We start from the raw sequence: 18,540 nt of genomic DNA on the forward strand, positions 1-18,540 counted from the left end.
GGATTGTCACTGTTTATTGTTGCAGTGTCCTTTACCAAGCACTTAGTACAATGCTCTGCACACAGTAAGCGCTTAATAAATATGATTGATTGAATGAATGAATGAATGAATGAATGCTGGTGAGGGCCCAGAAAGGGCTGGTCTCGGGCTGGTTTCACTTTCACCCTGACATCCTTTATCTAGGTCTTAATCCAGACCTGCCTCAGTTTTGGGGGTTGGGGGTAGAGAGGTCCCCACCCATTGATTTGGGACAGCCCCTCCCTCTCAGGTTGACTCATGGGCTAGGCTCATCTTTTACAAGTTTGTTTATTTTTAACTCAAATGAGAACTCAAAACCATTATCCAGGGGCTGGGGGCAGGGGAGAGATGAGGTTGTCCAACAATGAGAAGCATCTCCACAAGCTCGTGGTCTCCCTGTAAGATCCCCCTCTTCCCTGGGTGAAACCACCCCAACCCTATCCAGCCTGCCACCTGCAGCCTGAGATAGGATGAAAACCATCCCCGCTGCATCGACCGTCACAGAAAAAAAAATGAGGAATATCGTGAACAAGATTCCCCCCTGTGAAATTAGGGACCAAACGGATAGGGCCTCAGCCCATTAAGGCACAACTGAAGGGAGTGGGCTAGGGGAGTGGGGTGGATCCAGCAGGGAGAAGCAGCTTCTTTCGTTTGCTGGAAGGGTGAGGAGCGTCAATGTACAGGAAGCCTGGGTGGCGGATGGGGGAGAGGGAGCGGCAGAGAGGGTGGGAGAGAAAGAAAGACAGGGAGGGAGAGAGCAAAAAGAGGGGAGATGCAAAAAGGGAGGGAGAAGAAAGGGAAGAAATGGGGAGAGAAGAGGGCGGAAGGGTGAGGAAGGGAAGGAGAGAGGAAGGCTACGTGGAGAAGGGGCTCCATGCCAGAATTCAGGTGGGGGTCGGGTCCAGGGCCTGCATGGCCCAGTCACAGGGAGGTGGTGCCCGAGCAGACACTGTTATACACCTGCTCATCCAGGGGGACGTAACACCTCTTCCGCAGGTCCAGGAAGAAGAGCCGGTCCAATGTCTGGCCAGGGTCGAAAGCTTCACGTTGCAGCCGTGTCTTCTGGATCTTGAACGTGCCTGGTGGGAGGGGAGAGGAAGAAAAATAAATAGAGGGGTCCGGGAGGGTCCAGGAAGGGAGATGAACGGGGCTGGTGGTGAAGAAGAGAGGGAGGATGATAGACCCCAATACCTGTGGTGTCCACGTGAGGCATGAGGCGGAGGAAGACCGGGCGGGCGTAAGGCGGCAGCAGCCGCTGCAACTCCTGATAGAGCTTGTTGGGATCCAGCTTGGCCTGAGGATCCGCAATGGCGGCCATGCCTGCCCTGCCCTCCACACCTGGAATGATCCACACGGTTGGAGGCATCCCCAGCCGGCCCCAAGCGGTGGAGGATGGGGAGGGGCCGGGGCGCCCGGTTACCTGGCACAGCCACGCCGTACACGGCCACATCGACCTGGCCCAGCACCCGGCTCAACACCCCCTCCACTTCGGTGGTGGAGACGTTCTCCCCGCGCCAACGGAACGTGTCTCCGCTCCGGTCCCGGAAGTACAAGTAGCCAAGTTCATCCATTACCAGCACGTCCCCTGAAGGAGGGGGAAGAGGGAAAAAAAGGGCTGGCGGTATCAGAGCTGGGGAAAGGACAACAACAGGGAAGAGGGCCCAGGCCAGGCAGCCTGGGCAGGGGGAAGGGGAAAAGGGAAAGGGGCATATCCCAAAGAAGTTCAAGAATGGGAAGGGGCCCCCTCACACACAAGTCTCTGCTCACTCTGGGGAGAACGAGACCCAGAAGTCAAACGGGACGATCCACATAAGGGTGTTGGGTTACTGAAACATAAAAATAATTATGGTATTTGTTAAGCGCTTACTATGTGCCAAGCACTGTTCTAAGTGCTGGGGTAGATACAGGGTAATCAGGTTGTCCCACATGGGACTCACAGTCTTAATCCTCATTTTACAGATGAAGTAACAGACACAGAGAAGTTATGTGGCTTGCTCAAGGTCACACAGGAACATCTGAGAGATGGGGGAGGTATGAGGGTTGGGACACAGCCAAGAGATTCACTGCAGTGTTGCTCAGGGTCCAGAGGTCGAAGACGAAATGGTGAAGAGTAAAAATCTGATCTCTGGGAACTGTCCGAGGAGCTCAGATTGGGATGTAGAAGGGGAGGTTAGGGGTGTTGGGTTGTTCCCCCAAGCAGCCCCGTGTCACTGTGGGAAGGAGACAAGTCCTAAGCTAAAAAGACTGTGGGGCTGACCCCATGTGGCTAAATTCAGGATTTCGTGTCAGGCCCCAGTAAGGGGCCAAGGATGTACACGATGATTTCTGTCCTGTAGACCGGGCTGATGGTTAGGGCCGGATCACCTAACGCCCAGAACTTTCCCTCTACTAATCCAGTACGGACCACACCGATTTGAGAAAACGGCAGATGATGACTTAGTTCCTTGTGGGCAGGGGACGAGTCTACCGACTCTTGTAGTCTCCCGAGTGCTCAGCACAGTGTTCTGTTCACAGTTAGTGATCAGTAAATACCATCTATTGATGGACTGATTGAAATCTCCCTCCTAAGTCGTGCCTGGGAGTGTGAAGTTGTGACTGGTGGAGCCTAAGACACCTAGCATGGGGCATCGCCATTCCAATCAGACTTTTGATCCACCCAGCCCTGGACTCATTCATTCACTCAATCGTATTCATTGAATGCTTAATGTGTGCAGAGCACTGTACTAAGAGCTTGGGAGAGTACAATATCTGCCCATAATGAGTTTACAGTCTAGAGGACTCCACCTCCAACCAGGACACTTGGAGGAATCCTGTGATATCCTGGACATCTACCCTCCAGGTTAGCGCTGGACCATCAAACTCTCCCAGCTTCCCCCTATCCATTCCTAACTTTGCCTCTAATGATGACGGAGTCTCCTACCCAAAACGACAGCTGAACTCCGGTCCCGTCACTCCTCCTGGTGTTCTGAGGTGCGGGTGAAGGCCGAGGTGTCGAGACACCCACCCGTCCACAGACTGCGCACCTCAAAGTCTGCTCTGGTTTCTCTGCAGTGCTTGAAATCCCCTTTTGCCCAGAGTATTTCCCTCTAAGAAGACAACCCGGACTGTGATGAGGTGAACTGAGTGGAAATAGCCTCTTCCCTCCCCAGTCCACACATCACTCTGCTGCCCATATTCATTTAAAAAAAAAAAAAATCTTTCTGTGCACGTCACCCCGCTCCCCCCAAACCACCAATGGTTGCCCATCCAGGGCCATATTAAGTGGGAACCCCTCATCACCAGCTTTAAGGCAGTCAGTCGGCTCTTTCCCTCTGATCTAGCCTTGCTCCTCTCCCGCTATGATGCATCCCACATACTTCCCTCCTCTAACACCAACCTACTTACTGTGCCTTGATCTCATCTCTCTCGCCGTCGATCCCTCACACAGGCCCTCCCTCCTGCCGGGAACTCCCTTCCTTTCCACATCCGACAAAACGCCACTCTCCCCATCTTCAAAGTCCAATTAAAATTGCATCTCCTCTATGAACTCTTCTCTGACAAATCTCTCATCTCCCCACCCTCTTCCGTCTCCCTGCTTTCTGCGTCACTTGTAGCTCCTAAGCCCTTTGTTTTTTATATTTATTAAGCGCTCACTACGTGCCAGGTACTGTAATAAGCACTATGGTAGATACAAGATAACTGGGTTGGACACACAGGCAACTCCTCATTTTACCGATGAGGTAACAGGCACAGAGAAATGAAGTGACTTGCCCAAGAGCACAAGGCAGACAAGTGGAGGAGCCGGGATTAGAACCCAGTCCTCTGACTCCCAGGCCCACGCTCTTTCCACTAGACCCATGCTGGTTCTCACTTTTTTTAAAAAATGGTATTTTTTAAGTGCTTGCTATGTGTCAAACACTGTTCTAAGAACTAGGGAAGGAATATTTAGGTTGGACACAGTCCCGGTCTCACACAGGGCTCACAGTCTAAGTAGGAGGGAGAACAGGTACCCCCGTTTCACAGTTGCAGAAACTGAGGCACTGAGAAGTTAAGGTCACATAGCAAGCCACTGGCAGAGCCAGGATTAGAACCCAGGTCCTTCTGACTCCCAGGCTCATGCTCTCCCCACTAGCCCACACTGCCTCCTCACTTTGAATCTCATCCCCACCCCCGTGGCACTTATATACATCTCCTTATTTTCTGTTGCCCTTTCCCATTTAATTTCCTAATTTATCGCTCTGTCTCCCCGGCTAGATCGTCAGCTCCTTGAAGGCAGGGATCATGTCTACTGCCTCTCCCAAAGGCTCAGTACGGAAGTGCTCCACAAATACCACTGACTGATTGATTGACTGATGGGGGAGGTACTAGGGGGACCACCCCTCAGTGCGGGGAGCTCTAGGGTGAGGTGGGGGGGGTGGGGGTGCTACCTGAGAGATAGGCACTGTCTCCCTTGTGGAACACGTTGGCGGCAATCTTCTTATTGGTAGCGCTCTCACTGATATAGCCATCGAAGCGCCGTAACGGGTCCTGCTGGTTGATCTGCCCGACGAGGAGGCCAGGTTCCCCTGCAGTGGGGAGGAAAGGGGTCACCCCTGAGCAGGGAACTGTGGGGAGGGACGTGGGGTCAGATGGTGTGGGGGAACGGAATCAGGCCCAGGTTGAGGGCTCCTCTGTCCATGGGTGGCCACGCCTGGAGGCCCAGAGTGGGTGGTCCCTGGCGGTTCCCCTCACCTGCCCGACAGGGGATACACAGCCCCTGTTCATCCCTCAGCAGCTCCATCGTGTCCTCGTTCACCTTCACCAGGCGAATGGGATAGATGTTGGGGAGGATGCGGCTGTTAAACCCACAGGCCCCTACCTGTCCAGGAAGGGGTTGGGAAAAAGAGGGAGAAATGGGCCGGGGCCATGGGGGGAGGGATGGAGAAGAAGAGGGGCGGGAGCGGGGATGAGGGGAGGTGCCGGGACTCTCCCCGGCCCCCGCGTTCCCACCCAGGCCGGCCCCCGGCCCGCTCCGTGCTCCGACCCAAGCTGGCCACCCTGGGGATCGTGTGCCCTCTCTCCAGCCTCCACCTTGCCATCCAGGTTCGCGGTGCTGCAGTTGCACTCGGTCGCCCCGTAGAACTCCCCGATTTGAGGGACGTGGAAACGCCGCGTGAACTCTTCCCAGATGGCGGGCCGCAGTCCGTTGCCCACGGCCAGCCGCACATGGTGCCGACTCTCCGCCTCCCGCACCGGCTGCTTCAGGAGGTAGCGGCAGATCTCCCCGATGTACTGGACCACCTACCAGGGAGACCAGAGCCTTCAGCCCCCTGGCAGCTCCACAGACCCCTCCCCGGGCTTGGCACACACACCACAACCCTCAGCCCTCCATCCCGTAGCTGCTTCCACCAGCCAGGGACGTGGGTGGACTCAGACCTGGCCCTTCCGTGGCTCCTGCTGGCCTGGGAGACCTCTCTTTCCTCCAGCAAGTGAAGAGAGGGAGAGGAGGGAGGCGGGGCAGAGACAGAGGGAGAGGGGGACGGACGAGGGGCAGAAGAGAGGGAGCCGGGAGCCCCTTACCGTGCAGTTGTACTGGACACAGTCATCCCAGAAGCGGCTTGCAGAGAATTTGCGGCGGATCACAACGGTGAGCCCGTACAGGAGACACTGGCCGACGCCCATGATGTTCCCTGGGAGCAGGAAGGTGGGGAGGGGACGGTAAACATCGGTCAAGTGGTTGACGCCTCTGGCCAGGTCCAACCGCTTCCCTTAGACCTTGTCCCCTATGTCACCCCCGGACCCGTGGGACCTGGCGTGGGCTGGGGGGGGAGCGTTCTAGAGTCCAGCTCAGGCAGAGGGACCCCGCCCCTGCCATCCCCAGGGTTTCCATGGGTTGTGGAGACCACATGTTCCAGCACAGGACCCCCGGGGATGGGGTGGGGAGGCCCATATGATAGAGTCCCGGTCTCCGCCCAAGGCAAGACGGGCAGTGAGCTTTCAACTAATGCAGGGCCCCAGGGGGAGAGCGCCAAGAGACAGGAAACGGGAGAAAGGGGAGAGGGTTCGGGGAAGGGGCTAATACCTGCAGAGTGGTAGAGGGGGAGACAATCATACAGGATGTCAGATGGGCCCATGCGGTACGCGTGGTAGCCAAAGGCAGCCATTCGGTAGTACCTAGCGGGGAAAAGGTCATAATACGAATCATTACTGTAACATCTGCGAAGTGCTCACTATGGGCCAAGCACTGTACTAAGCGCTGGGGTAGATACAAGATTATCAGGTCAGGCACGGTCCCTGTCCTATGACAGGGCTCGCACTCTAAGGGGAAAGAAGAATAAGTGTTTCGTCCCCATTTTCCAAGTGAGAAAACCGAGAAGCATGAACAGAGAAGCAAAGTGACTTTCCCAAGGTCGCAGAGCAGGTAAGTGGCAGAGCCAGGATTCAAACCCAGGTCCCCCACCTCCTAGGCCCAAGCTCTTTTGGAGGGAAAGGGGCAGAGAGGGGAGCCAATGGAGGGTCGAGCCAGGGATCTGGGCCGCACGCAGACATCTCACCTGCTGTGCACAATGATGGCGGCTTTGGGCATCCCCGTGGTGCCTGACGTGTAGATGTAGAAGAGTCGATCTGGAAGGGAGAGTGTCAGTATCAGTGCCGATGTCAAGAATTTCCAGGATGTGCTGAACCCCTACTGTGTGCAGGGCCCTCCCTGAACCAGGCACCTACTGTGTGCAGGGAACCTGCTGGGGGCTTGGGGTGGGGGTGAAGAAAAGCAGATAAGGTCCCTGCCCTCAAGTAGCTCACAGTCTAATGGGGGAAGACAGCAGGCAGAAACCTCTACACTTTCTCCAATTCATCTCTCTGCACCTAGCCATATCGCACTCACGCGAATACGTCTCTTCAGTTACTTATTTTGACCACTCGTTCTCAATAGTTGTATGTCCTGCTTCCCCCATCAAGGGTGAGCTTCTTGAGTATCAGGAATGTGACCCTGAGTTATTTTGTACTTCCCAAGGATCCAGTATGTGCACCACACCAGGTCGGTGCTCAATAAATGCTGCCACTACTGTTATTACTATTACATACACGGACAAGAATGCTATACTTAAGAGTGACGGAATAAACAAACAACTAATAAATACCCACATCAATGGGTGAATGCTGAAGTGGCTGAGGGGATAGCAGGACTGGAAAGGTTCAGGGCGGGAGGGGAGCTAATAATAATAATAATAATAATAACGATGGCACTTATGATGCTGGGTACACCTCTTAGAGGAGGTGGTGTTTTAGGGAGAGAAAATGGTCAGGCCTGGGGAACCCCCACTCCACCGGAGCTGGAGCTGCTGGGGGCAGCTTGGGGAAGAGGGGTGTATGGCAGGAGGGAGAGCCCCAGCCCCATTCCCACCACCCGGAACCCCACTCACCATTCATGCCTCGGTCGGGTACTGGGTCAACGGGGGCCCTGGAGGCTGCCCTCAACAGGGGATCAAGGAGGTGAGTGTCGGGAGAGATGCCCTCAGGCCCAAAGTCCCCTGTGCAGAACTTGACCATGTTCTTTCCCAACTGCCGGTTCACCTCCGAGATGACTAGAACACAGAGATACACCGTCCCCATCACCGCCCGCACCCGGCTTCAAGATTCCCCTGGCTCCAGCCGCCTTCTCCAAGGCCCCACACCACGGCCCAGGCTCCCAGGCCATCCGCCGCTTAGCCGGATTCCCCTGCGGTCTCACCTGTGGCCAGCTCACCCCCATAGACCAATGCTTTGGCCCCTGACGTGCTGAGGCAGAAGGCCAGTGGCTCGAGCCGCAGGTTGCAGTTTACCAGGGCTGGTTCCACGCCCAGCTTGGCCAGCCCTAGCCAGAGGCCCACGAACTCAGGGCGGCTCTCTAGGAAGAGGGCTACCACGTCCCCGGGGCCAAAGCCGTGCTGCCGGAACAGGTGAGCCACGGCGTTCGAGTAGCTGTCCAGCCGCCCAAAGGTCCAGACATCTCTGCTGCTCGCGTCCACCAGGGCTGGCCGCTCAGGCTGGCGGCGGGCCACATCCTGGAAGATACTGGGGATCGTGTGGCCGGCCCGCTGGTGCCTCCGCAGCTCGGAGCGGACCCGGAGCAACACCGAGAGGCCACTGCAAACAGAAAGGGGGTGCGTCGGGGGAGGCTCCGGCTGGCTGGGAGCCCACAACGCTTATGTCCACATCCTTAAACTCCCCCATTTCCCCGATCTGTAATTTATTTTACTGTCCGGCTCCCCTTGTCGACTGTAAGTTCCTTAATAATAATGCCGTTTGTTAAGCGCTTACTATGCCGGGCACCAAAAGTGCTGCGGTCCACCCCCGGGGATCATGGAATGACTCTATTGTGTTGTACTCTACCAAGTGTTTACTACAGTACTCTGGACAGAGTAAGCGCTCAAAAAAAAAGCCCACACTGATTAAGATTAATTGATGGGACAATTAGTACACAGTAAGTGCTCAATAAATACGACTGATGATGACGGGACACAGAACAGAGGCCTCGCGGAGAGCAAGGGTCTCGGAGGATGCAAAAGTCTTATAGGCTGTAAGCCCGTTGTGGGCCGAGATAGTTTCTCTTTATTGCCAAATTGTACTTTCCAAGCGCATAGTACAGTGCTCTGCACACAGTGAGCGCTCAATGAATACGATTGAACGAATGAACGAAAGAGGAGCACGACCCGCCTCGGCCCGAACCCCGACACTACACCTCTCCCTGGGGGTTCGGGGCTACCGCTGGGCCAAAGACAGGGAGGACATCAGGGGAGGGAAGGATTGGGGGCCAAAGACAGGGAGGACATCAGGGGAGGGAGGGATGGGGGGGTACTCACAAGAGGTCCCTCAGCGCGGTCTTGCAGACAATTCGCAGGAAGCGCCAGCCGCCACCGCCGATGTAGATGAACAGGGCGGCCGCCAGGCTCCACGGCCAGGGGAGCCCCAAGAAACGTAGGAGCCACAGTGAGAGCAGCGAGACCGTGCAGATCCCGGGTGGCCGCATCCTGCGGGAGTGGGAAGACAGAGAAGAAGGGACGTGGGGGGGGAACGGAGGTGGTCACTGCGGTTTCCTTCTCAGTCCGGGATTGCGGCGGGGCAGCTGAGACCCCCTTGGCCGCGGAGAATCCGGTCACCCCTTCCCTCTTCCAGTGTCCTGGGGCTTGGGACTATCCGCCTTCTCCAGGTTCCAATTCCCCCCCCCCCCCCCCCGCCCCCGACCTGTTCTTTCTTGTCCCGCGGGGCTCTTAGCCGCCGCAGCAGCTGAGAATGCGGCCGGTCCACGGCCCCATCGAGGCGACTGAGCTCACGGAGCGCTCAGCCGTCAGTGGGGCGGGAACCGAGCGGAGCGGGCTAGAGAGGCCGGGGGATGGCGGGCGGCTGTCGCCATGGCAACCGGCCCCCCCCCGCGGGCGTCGGCCAATCGGACGGCCCTTCCCTAGCGCTGATTGGGTCGCCTCCGACCCCCCCGGAGTCCAGTCCGGAGCCGTGACCTTTCCCCCAGATCAGCCGCGGACCGGGAGCAGGCGCGGCCCCGGGCCAGCAAATGGTTACGGAGGGAGGGTTGGGCAGAGCACGAGGAGGGAAAGAGGGTCATTCATTCATTCACTCCTCAATCGCATTTATTCAGCGCTTACGGTGTGCAGAGCGCCGGACAAAGCGCTTGGGAAAACTTCAGCGAAGCAGCGTGGCTCAAGGGAGAGAGCACGGCCTGGGGAGCCAGAGGTCATGGGTTCTCATCCCTGCTCCGCCACTTGTCAGCTGTGTGACCTTAGGCAAGTCACTTCACTTGGCCTCAGTTCCCTCAGCTGTCAAAGGGGGATGAAGACTGGGAGCCCCACGTGAGACAACCTTGCATCTACCCCAGTGCTGCTAGGCACGTAGTAAGTGCTTAACAAATACCAACATTATTATCATACCCCAGTGCTTCGCACATAGTAAGTGCTTAACAAATACTAACATTATTATTATTATCAATCAACCGTATTTATTGAGCGCTTACTGTGTGCAGAGCACTGTACTGAGCGCTTGGGAAGTACAAGTTGGCAACATATATAGACAGTCCCTACCCAACAGTGGGCTCACAGTCTAAAAGGGGGAGACTGGGAATAAAACCAAACATACTAACAAAATAAAATAACTAGAATAGATATGTACAAGTAAAATAGAGTAATAAATATGTACAGACATATATACATATATACAGGTGCTGTGGGGAAGGGAAGGGTTGTATTATTGTATTATTATTACAATACAACAATAAACAGACACATTCCCTGCCTACAGTGAGAATCTTCCAGCTGCAGGAGCCAATTACCTCACAGGGGCTCCACTGCCCCCCCCCCCCCCCCCCCCGCCAACTGTAAGCTCGTGGTGGGCAGGGAATGTGTCTGTTCTTTGTTGTACTGTCCTCTCCCACACGCTTAGCACACAGTAAGCACTCAATAAAGACGGTTGAATGAATGAATGGTAGGGACGGAACCCACCGGGCGAAGAATTCCAGTGAGGATGGGGGAGAGGAATGGGAAAAAACACAAAGTTCCAGCCCGGGCAGATGCCCTCCCTTCCGCTTGGGCACCAAGAACAGGGACCACGCCAGAAACTGATAATCTTTATCGTTGAGCCCGGGCAGACCCAGATCCCAAAGGCACGATGTGAATAAATTGTTTCAAGGAACAGGCTCCCCTGTCCTGCCGTGCTGGCCAGAGATCTTGGCAGGCACACTCCTCTCCCCACTGGCCTAGAAGGGAAAGGGGGGGAGGGGAGAGGCATGAAAGGCAACTTGGTGAGGGGGACGGGTCCCACGTTGAGTCCCGGGAGCTGGAGGAGGGGAAGCAGGGTGAAATCCCCTCCGTTGGGCCAGATCCTAGCAGATGCTGGGGGGCAGGCGGGCTGCTGCTGTTCTCTCCACCACGAATCCATAGTTGTACTGAAAAGACACACACACTGTGGTGAGATAAAAAGGAAGGAGGGAAGGAACTAACTAGTAGGGTGGCTGAGCCATGAACCTGCCCAGACTTCTCCCTTATTTGTGTCTGGGGAAAAGTCTGAGCAGGCTCAGCCGCCCCCACTCCCCTCTCCCATCACTGACTGATAGGGTCGCACTAGTGAAATATGGTGGGGAATCAGGGATGAGACGCCGCGTGGCCTAGCGGAAAGAGCGCGGGCCTGGGGGTCGGAGGACCTGGGTTCTAATCCCGACTCTGCCACTCGTCTGTTGTGTGACTGTGGGCAAGCCACTTCGTTTCTCTGTGCCTCAGCTACCTGACCTGTAAACTGGAGAGTGAGACTGTGAGCTCTACATGGGACAGGGACTGTGTCCAACTTGATTACCTTGTATCTGCACCAGTACTGAGTTCCGTGCCTGGGACATTAGTAAGTGTTTAACAAATAACCACAAAAAAAGGGAGGATAAGGAAGGGAATAAAGGAGGGATTGAGACTGTGAGCCCCGCGTGGAACAGGGATTGTGTCCAACCCAATTTGCTTCTCTCCACCCCAGCGCTTACTATAGTGCCTGGCGCATAATCAGCGCTTAATACCACATTTATTATTATTATTATTAAGGGGGTGGGTGGAATGGTGGTGAGGGGATGTGGCAAGTCTTGGCCAGGCCTCCTGGGGGCCTAATACTGTCTATCCATTAGCTGACGGTTCTAGAATGTGGGATTGGGAAGATCCAAACCTTACTTTTAAACTGCCCTGCCACACTTAGGACTAGCCTGTTAAAAAGCTGGCAGAATGGCAGAGGGAGGGCCACTTGCATATTCAAAGAGCAAAGGAAACAAGCTAAACTGGAACAGAACCAATGCCAGTTCAGGAACTGTGGGGGGGAGGAAGGGGATACGCTAGTGACAGCGGGTATGAAACACCTAGAGCCATGAATCGGGGGCTTTCGACCACAGGTCTGGGTGGCAAGGACTTCCAACTGTGGGGGAGCTGAGGGAAGCTCTGTGCAGAGGGTTGTAATTACAATAATAATGATGATAATTATGGTATTTGGTAAGCGCTTACTATGTGCCAAGCACTGTTCTAAGCACTAAGGCAGATACAAGGTAATCAGGTTGTCCCACGTGGGGCTCACAGTCTTAATCCCCATTTTACAGATGAGATAACTAAGGCACAGAGAAGTGAAGTGGCTTGCCCAAGGTCACAGAGCAGACAAGTGGCAGAGTAGGGATCAGAACCCACGTCCACTGACTCCCAAGCCCGTGCTCTTTCCACGAAGCCACGCTGCTTCTCTCCCAGCGCTTAGAACAGTGCTTTGCACATAGTAAGCGCTTAATAAATGCCATTATTATGGCCCAGGGACAGAGAAGTAACTTGGAAAGATTTAGGGAAGCCGGACCCTGGCTCAGGGAGAGGTCCAGATCTGGGGAGAGATTTGTGGTCTGTAAACTGGATTTGATTTATGCTCTTTGATTTTGGACTGCTACAGCCTTAAGCTTGTTCAAACCTAATTGCCACTTATGCTGTTACTTTAATACTGAAACTACCTTTAGAGCTTTAGTAATATTCTTTTTGTCTCTTTTATAGTGAGGGAGATGCCATGCCTGACTGTGTTCTGAAAATCCTGTCCATATCGGGACCACACTCCAGGAGGGCTTACGATTTGGAAACATTCCTCCAAGCACAGCTACCGGCCCCAGCAGAGAGTGGGGCCAGAGAGACGGACCCCAAATTATTCCTGTGCCTTTCACGGGGGCTGTAACTTTAGGTCACAAGATTGTGACAACGATTGTTCTAGTTGGGAAACATCTGTAGGAGTGTAGAAGGCTGGGGAATTTGAGATTATAATAAACTGACAGTTGGGGTCATGGAAATTCCTGGCTGCTGAAGGTGGGAGGAAGCCCTGGAACAGCACAGGGGTGCCTTGGGGGGAGGGGGGGAGGTAAATCTCCAGGCTGTGACCCAAACTGCCACATATAGTCTCTATCACAGTGATAGACTACTTTCCTGGGAGCCAGGGTACCCCGGTTCCAACCCCGGCTCTATCACTTCTTTTTTTAAAAGTATTTGTTCAGCACTTACTATATACTAAGTGCTGGGGTAGATACAAGCTAACCAGTTTGGACACAATCCATGTCTCATGTGGGGCTCATAGTCTTAATCTCCATTTCACAGATGAGGTAACTGAGGCACAGAGGAAGTGAAGTGACTTGACCAAGGTCACATAGTGGACAACTGGCAGAGCTGGGATTAGAACCCCATGCCTGTGCTCTTTCCACTAGGCCACGCTGCCTCTTTCCCGCTGTATGATCTTGGGCAAATCGCTTCACTTCTCTGGGCCTCAGATTTCTCATCTGTAAAATGGAGATTCAATACCTATTCCTCAGACAATGAGCCCCATTTAGGACGGGGACTATGTCCAACCTGATTATCTCATATCTACCCCAACGCTTAGTACAGTGCTTGGCACAAATGCCACAATTATTATTACTATTGGTAAAAACTACTATCGATGATAATAATATCGCAACCCCAGAAGCACCACAGGGAGGAAATACAAGGGACATAAAGGGGTGGGCAGGTAGCACAGGTAACCTACTTCTTCCTCGATGTCAGCCAGAGACTTGATGTTCAGGTCAGTGAAAGCAGAGAATCCCTGGTTGGGGGTAGGGGAGACAGAAAAGATCATTTTGGGGACAACTTCCCCAGGCCCCAAGTCATCCACCCTCCTCCCCAGACCCAATCTCTCTTCGTCTCTCCCTTTTCCTGTCCCTGCTCCAGCTCCCGGCACAGGACCCTTCTGCACAGCCTACTGTTCCCAGAGCAGCTTTCCAAATTGTTCCCCTTCTGCCCCAGCCTCCACCCTCTCCCTCTCTCTGGGGCTGAGAGGAGCTAGACATAACCAGTCTTTGTCTTTAGTGTATAGTGATGCACGGGGGAGGTCCGGGGGTGGTGGTGGAGCTACTGAATCTCCATGGACGTCCAAACCGAGGATCGTGGGGGTGGGGGTTGAAGAGGATCAGTAACACTCACAGTTGGGCCGGGGCCACGGCTCTCAAACCTCGGGTGCAGCGTAAAGGGGACCCCATCCAGAGCTGGGGAGAGAGAACACCCCCACAAGTCAGCCCGTGAGTCACTGGGGAGCAACCTGTCCCCCTTGGCATGAGAGCGAGATGGGGGACATGACATGTCTGGGTCCTCACCCTGGGCTGCTTCTTTGCACCTGTTTCCCCACGAGTAATATGGGCCCCTTCTCTCCTCTCCACCCACCCAAGATGGGGTGAATGCAATAAGTCGGGTGGGGGAGCAGAAATGTAGCCCTGGACTTGGAAAGCAGCTGGGCAAAGCGGGTCAGAGGAGGGGAAGCAGGAACTGTGGGGCTGTGGAACTGTGGGGCAGAGGGTCTAGGCCAGGCCCAGGCATTTGCAGTCAGTGGTGGGAGTGAAGTGGGAGGTTTAGGGAGAGGAAGAGAGAAGGAAAAGGAGAAGGGGGTGAGGGAATATGAGGCAAAAGGGACAAAGCCAGGAGAAAGGGGGAAGGGGGAGAAGTGGTAAGCTGGGGGTGACCCGAACCCGGCAGCCCCAAAGAAACTGTGTATCTGCCTCCTCATACCTCGCCACATCTGCCTTGCTTGCCAGAGGTTGAGGGGAACCCCCATCCCAACCAGGGTTTCGTGGGGACGATAACGCCCCTCCACCCCCAACCCCGCTTTCTCTGGCCAGATAATTCATCTCCATTGGCCCTCACCAGAGATGCCATAAAGACCAGATGCCTCGTAGACGGAGTCGCTGCGCTGGAGAGTGGCCAGGGTCGAGCCGGATCTGGACAGAGGCTTCTCCTGAGATCTATCTCCAGTCGGAAGTGACAAGAACAGCCATTTGCAGGGGTGGGGGTGAGCGGGGCCGTGCGTCCGTCTCCCCTCCACAACGGTATCAGCACAGCTACGTCTAGATCCCTCCAGCCTGACACCCACTCCTTCTGAGACCAAAGTGCTCTGCCCACAGTAAGTGCTCAACGAATACTATTAACTGATTGAAATGGAGCCCCACTGAGCTGAGAGTGGAGAAAGCCCAGCTGTTCAACTGATCCAGCCAGGAAGCCCCTCCTCCACAACTACCTGTCCCACCCCAGCTTCCACCAGACATCAGTCACTCACCTAGGTAGGTCCAGGGAGAGAGTCTTCAACTCTGAGGTGACGTTCCTCGGACGAGGCAACGGTTGGGGCTTGGAGATGTTTCCTTTTTTACACCAAATTGCAAAGCCCCCCAGGTCTCTAGAGGCAAACGGTAACCCGGTTCCCTGAATTGGGCGTGGGTGGGAGGGAGGAGGAGTAAGGGAAGGGGAAAATCCAGGACAGGACACGTTGGCCACCCCACACACAGTTCACGGAAAGGGAGCCATGCCAGACACCCTTACCCTACACGCATGTAGCCTGGCACAGCTCTGCTCTTGCTACTCAGCTTGACATCCAAGACGGCTATATCCGTTGCCCCCAGAGGAACCAGCTTCATGCAGACTCTTTTCTTCTTGGACACAGAGGTTTCTGCGGGGAAGGGGAGTAAGGGGAAAGACTAGGAGTGGGGAGTAGGGGAAAGGAAGACCAGGGACAGAGAAGCAGAGTCCCAATCCCCACCCCTGGCTCTTCTCATGCTCCCCCCTCCCCTTACTCCAGCGCAGACCCGGGGTATAAACCAGCCCCACAGCCCACTCAGCCATACTGGCGTCCAGGAATTCGTTGATAAAGGAGAAGCCAATGGGGAGAGGTGTTTTTTCGCTCAGAATCTGGATGTCGTTCACCACACTCTGCTGGGTGTTCTGTGAGGAAGAGGGCACGGGGCCCTGTGAAGCACAGCAAGGGATGGGGACAAGGGCAGCCATAGGGCTGGACTCGGGGTTGGCGGAGGTGGGGGGGGACGGACGAGTCCCACCTTTCGGCCCATCCGCTCAGCTCTCAACCTCTACACCCCAGCACGTCCACCATCTGACTCGGTGCACGTGCCCTGCCCCCTCAAATCCATACAATCGCATCCCTCCTCACCTTCAAAGACTCTTAAGAACCCACCTCCTTTGGGAGGCATTCCCTGATTAATCCCCACCTCCTCTGGGAAGTATTGCTTTGATTAATCCCCAAGTCTCTGGGCGTGCCAACCCATCAGCCACTTGGCCACCCACGGACTTCTGTGCGTATCTATTGATTTAATCCCTTGGTGTCCATTATTTACGTCTCTTGTCTCAGTCGGAACCTTTGTGGGCTATTTGTCCGTTGCCAGCACTCTCTCCCCCATGGACACCCACTACGGGCGGGGAATGGGCCTGTTTATTGTTGTAGTGTCCTCTCCCAAGCGCCCAACACACAGTAAGCGCTCAATCAACACGACTGAACGAATCCTGGGGTTGACAAGATAGATACCTCAGAGGTGCCCAGAGTCAAGTAGCAGAGGAAATACCCGGACTTTTGCGCAAACCCTTTTCCGAAGTTGGCAGGTGTCCCCTCCACGGTGTTCGAAATCTGTGGCGGGGAACAGACTGAAGCTCGTCGTCAACCTGCCCTCCCCTCGCCACCCTCCTCCTCCTCCTCCTCCTCCTCTTCAGCCCCACTCCCGGCGGAGAAACCGAGTCGGCCGTCGGGGGAACGACTGCAGGTGCCCGAGGGGTCATGGGGGGGGGGGTCTCACCGCGCTGTAGCCCCACGGGGGAGCGGCCGCAGCCGGAACCCAGGCCAGTCCGGCCAAGGGGGTGGGCGCGGCGGCCGCCTCCATCTTTGGCTAAAGGGAGAGAGGAGGCGGAACCGTGAGAAGGGGATTTTTGAAGACGGCGGGCCCGGCCTGGCTTTGACCCCTGCCCTAGGCCCGGCCTACCCCCTCCACACCACTACTCCAACTCGCCGTTCTTCCGGAAACGGACGGCGCCTGCGCACACCGCGCGCCCTGCCCCAGGGGCCCCCGCCACCACCACGCACGCGCAGCTGGACCCTACACAGAGCCCCCGTACTACCTCAGTAAGCGATTCGCCAGGAAAGAACTACAATTCCCGTCAGCCCCAGCGAAAAGCCCCTCCGACTTCCGGGAGGAGGTTGGCCTGCGGAGAAACTACCGTTTCGAGGGAGAGTACTGAGGCGAACACCTTGGTCGTTGTGCTCGCGCCAACGGATGTACCATCGTTAGCCTTGTTCTCGCGATTGCGGCGATGGGTGGGGGTCTGAAGATTCGTTTTGCTGTGTTTTTTTTATTACAAAATGCTTACGTTAAAATCAGTTCATAAAAACAGAATTGAAAAACGTAGCATTATTTCTCTGTTTCTTCTGCCATCCTGTCCAATTTGCCTTTGCTTTCTTCATTACCTCATATAATAATAATAATGGCATTTGTTAAGCGCTTACTATGTGCAAAGCACATTTTTAAGCGTATTAGGGTATTTGTTAATATACTAAGCAATGGGGTGGGTATGAGCAAATAGGGTTGGCCAGTCCCTATCTCACATGGGGCTTAAGGTCTTAATCCCATTTTACAGATGAGGTAACAGCCACAGATAAATTAACTGACTTGCCCAAGGTCACACAGCACACAAGTTGTGGAACCGGGATTAGAACCCAGGTCCTTTTGACTCCTTTCCTCTCCATCCACACAACCACTAGGCTGCTCCAGGCCTGGCCATAAACTGGCTACACTATTATATCAGCCTCCTTGTTGTCCCCTTTCCATATACTTCATTCCAATTGTTGGGTAGGGACCGTCTCTTTATGTTGCCAACTTGTACTTCCCAAGCGCCTAGTACAGTGCTCTGCACACAGTAAGTGCTCAATAAATACATTTGAATGAATTCTGCTACACAGCTCACTGTTCTAAAACGTCATTCGAAACACAACTCCCCACTCCTCGAAAGCCTCTAATGGTTGCCCATACCTCTCGCGTGAAGTAAAATCTCCTGACCTTTGGTTTTAAAGCACTCAATCAGCACCTGGTTAGGGCTCAATAAATACCACTGAGTGATTAATTGGTCAACAATGGGTGGGGGAGACCAGGAACCTCAAGGACAGCAGCTTCCTGTCCCTGGTCCTGAGTGAACACGGTTACTACGACAAGAAGGCCCAATCCACACACATAAAGAATCTGCTCAAAGTTAATTTAAAATCCTTTTCACACCACCTACTAAACCAGGGTAGACCCCATCAAAGAACATCCCCCGTGGTCCCCTGGAGCATCGACACAAAGATGGTCTTTGCCGGCAGCCTGAAATCGCCATCACCAGACCATGAATCACATCATTCCAGGATAGGGCCCAGGGCCCATCTGACATGGGGGGCCACCGGGATACCTGAAGGAGAGCTATAACGACTCCCTGTATGTAAAAGTATTTTGTGTCAGCTCCCCCACCCCTATTAGACTGCAAGCTTCTAGAAGACAGGGATCATGTCTCCTTCATCCACTGTACTCTCCCGAATGCTTAATACAGTGCTGTGTGCTCAGTAGGTGCTCGCTAAATACTAGCGACCGGTTGAAAGGAAACAGTCACTGATCTTACCCAGAAACCTTTTCTCCATTTCTTGCCACTGCCACATTATTTGGTCCATTGGGATTGAAGCAGAAACCAGTGGAAGTGGTTCATGAGGAATCAA

At 54.6% G+C, this 18,540-nt stretch overlaps 2 protein-coding genes across 4 annotated transcripts; both read right to left on the bottom strand.

Annotated features, from left to right (window-relative positions):
• Positions 1-287: 287 nt before the first annotated feature.
• SLC27A1 (solute carrier family 27 member 1) lies at positions 288-9,629 on the bottom strand. Of its 2 annotated transcripts, XM_038771113.1 has the most exons (13): positions 9,199-9,629; positions 8,817-8,984; positions 7,706-8,100; positions 7,398-7,559; positions 6,531-6,600; positions 6,059-6,150; positions 5,557-5,666; positions 5,068-5,277; positions 4,729-4,855; positions 4,425-4,562; positions 1,439-1,603; positions 1,210-1,356; positions 288-1,097 (listed from the first exon to the last, which is right to left on the bottom strand). In XM_038771113.1, exons 2-13 carry the CDS (start codon positions 8,981-8,983, stop codon positions 940-942), a joined length of 1,941 nt encoding a protein of 646 aa, XP_038627041.1. In that variant the 5' UTR covers position 8,984; positions 9,199-9,629; the 3' UTR covers positions 288-939. The 2 variants fall into 2 exon arrangements, with proteins under 2 accessions (XP_038627041.1, XP_038627040.1); XM_038771112.1 differs by lacking the exon at positions 9,199-9,629 and having other exon boundaries at positions 8,817-9,148.
• A 946-nt stretch (positions 9,630-10,575) lies between these two features.
• Positions 10,576-16,801, bottom strand: MVB12A (multivesicular body subunit 12A). 2 transcript variants are annotated; one of them, XM_038770980.1, is made up of 10 exons: positions 16,784-16,801; positions 16,601-16,690; positions 16,336-16,434; positions 15,644-15,740; positions 15,342-15,468; positions 15,082-15,198; positions 14,673-14,770; positions 13,959-14,020; positions 13,525-13,581; positions 10,576-10,906 (listed from the first exon to the last, which is right to left on the bottom strand). In XM_038770980.1, exons 2-10 carry the CDS (start codon positions 16,682-16,684, stop codon positions 10,844-10,846), a joined length of 804 nt encoding a protein of 267 aa, XP_038626908.1. In that variant the 5' UTR covers positions 16,685-16,690; positions 16,784-16,801; the 3' UTR covers positions 10,576-10,843. The 2 variants fall into 2 exon arrangements, with proteins under 2 accessions (XP_038626908.1, XP_038626909.1); XM_038770981.1 differs by lacking the exons at positions 16,336-16,434; positions 16,784-16,801 and having other exon boundaries at positions 16,601-16,771.
• Positions 16,802-18,540: the final 1,739 nt, after the last annotated feature.

This window comes from Tachyglossus aculeatus, chromosome X2 (genome assembly GCF_015852505.1).
Source record: "Tachyglossus aculeatus isolate mTacAcu1 chromosome X2, mTacAcu1.pri, whole genome shotgun sequence".
NCBI classification, from domain to species: Eukaryota; Metazoa; Chordata; class Mammalia; order Monotremata; family Tachyglossidae; genus Tachyglossus; species Tachyglossus aculeatus.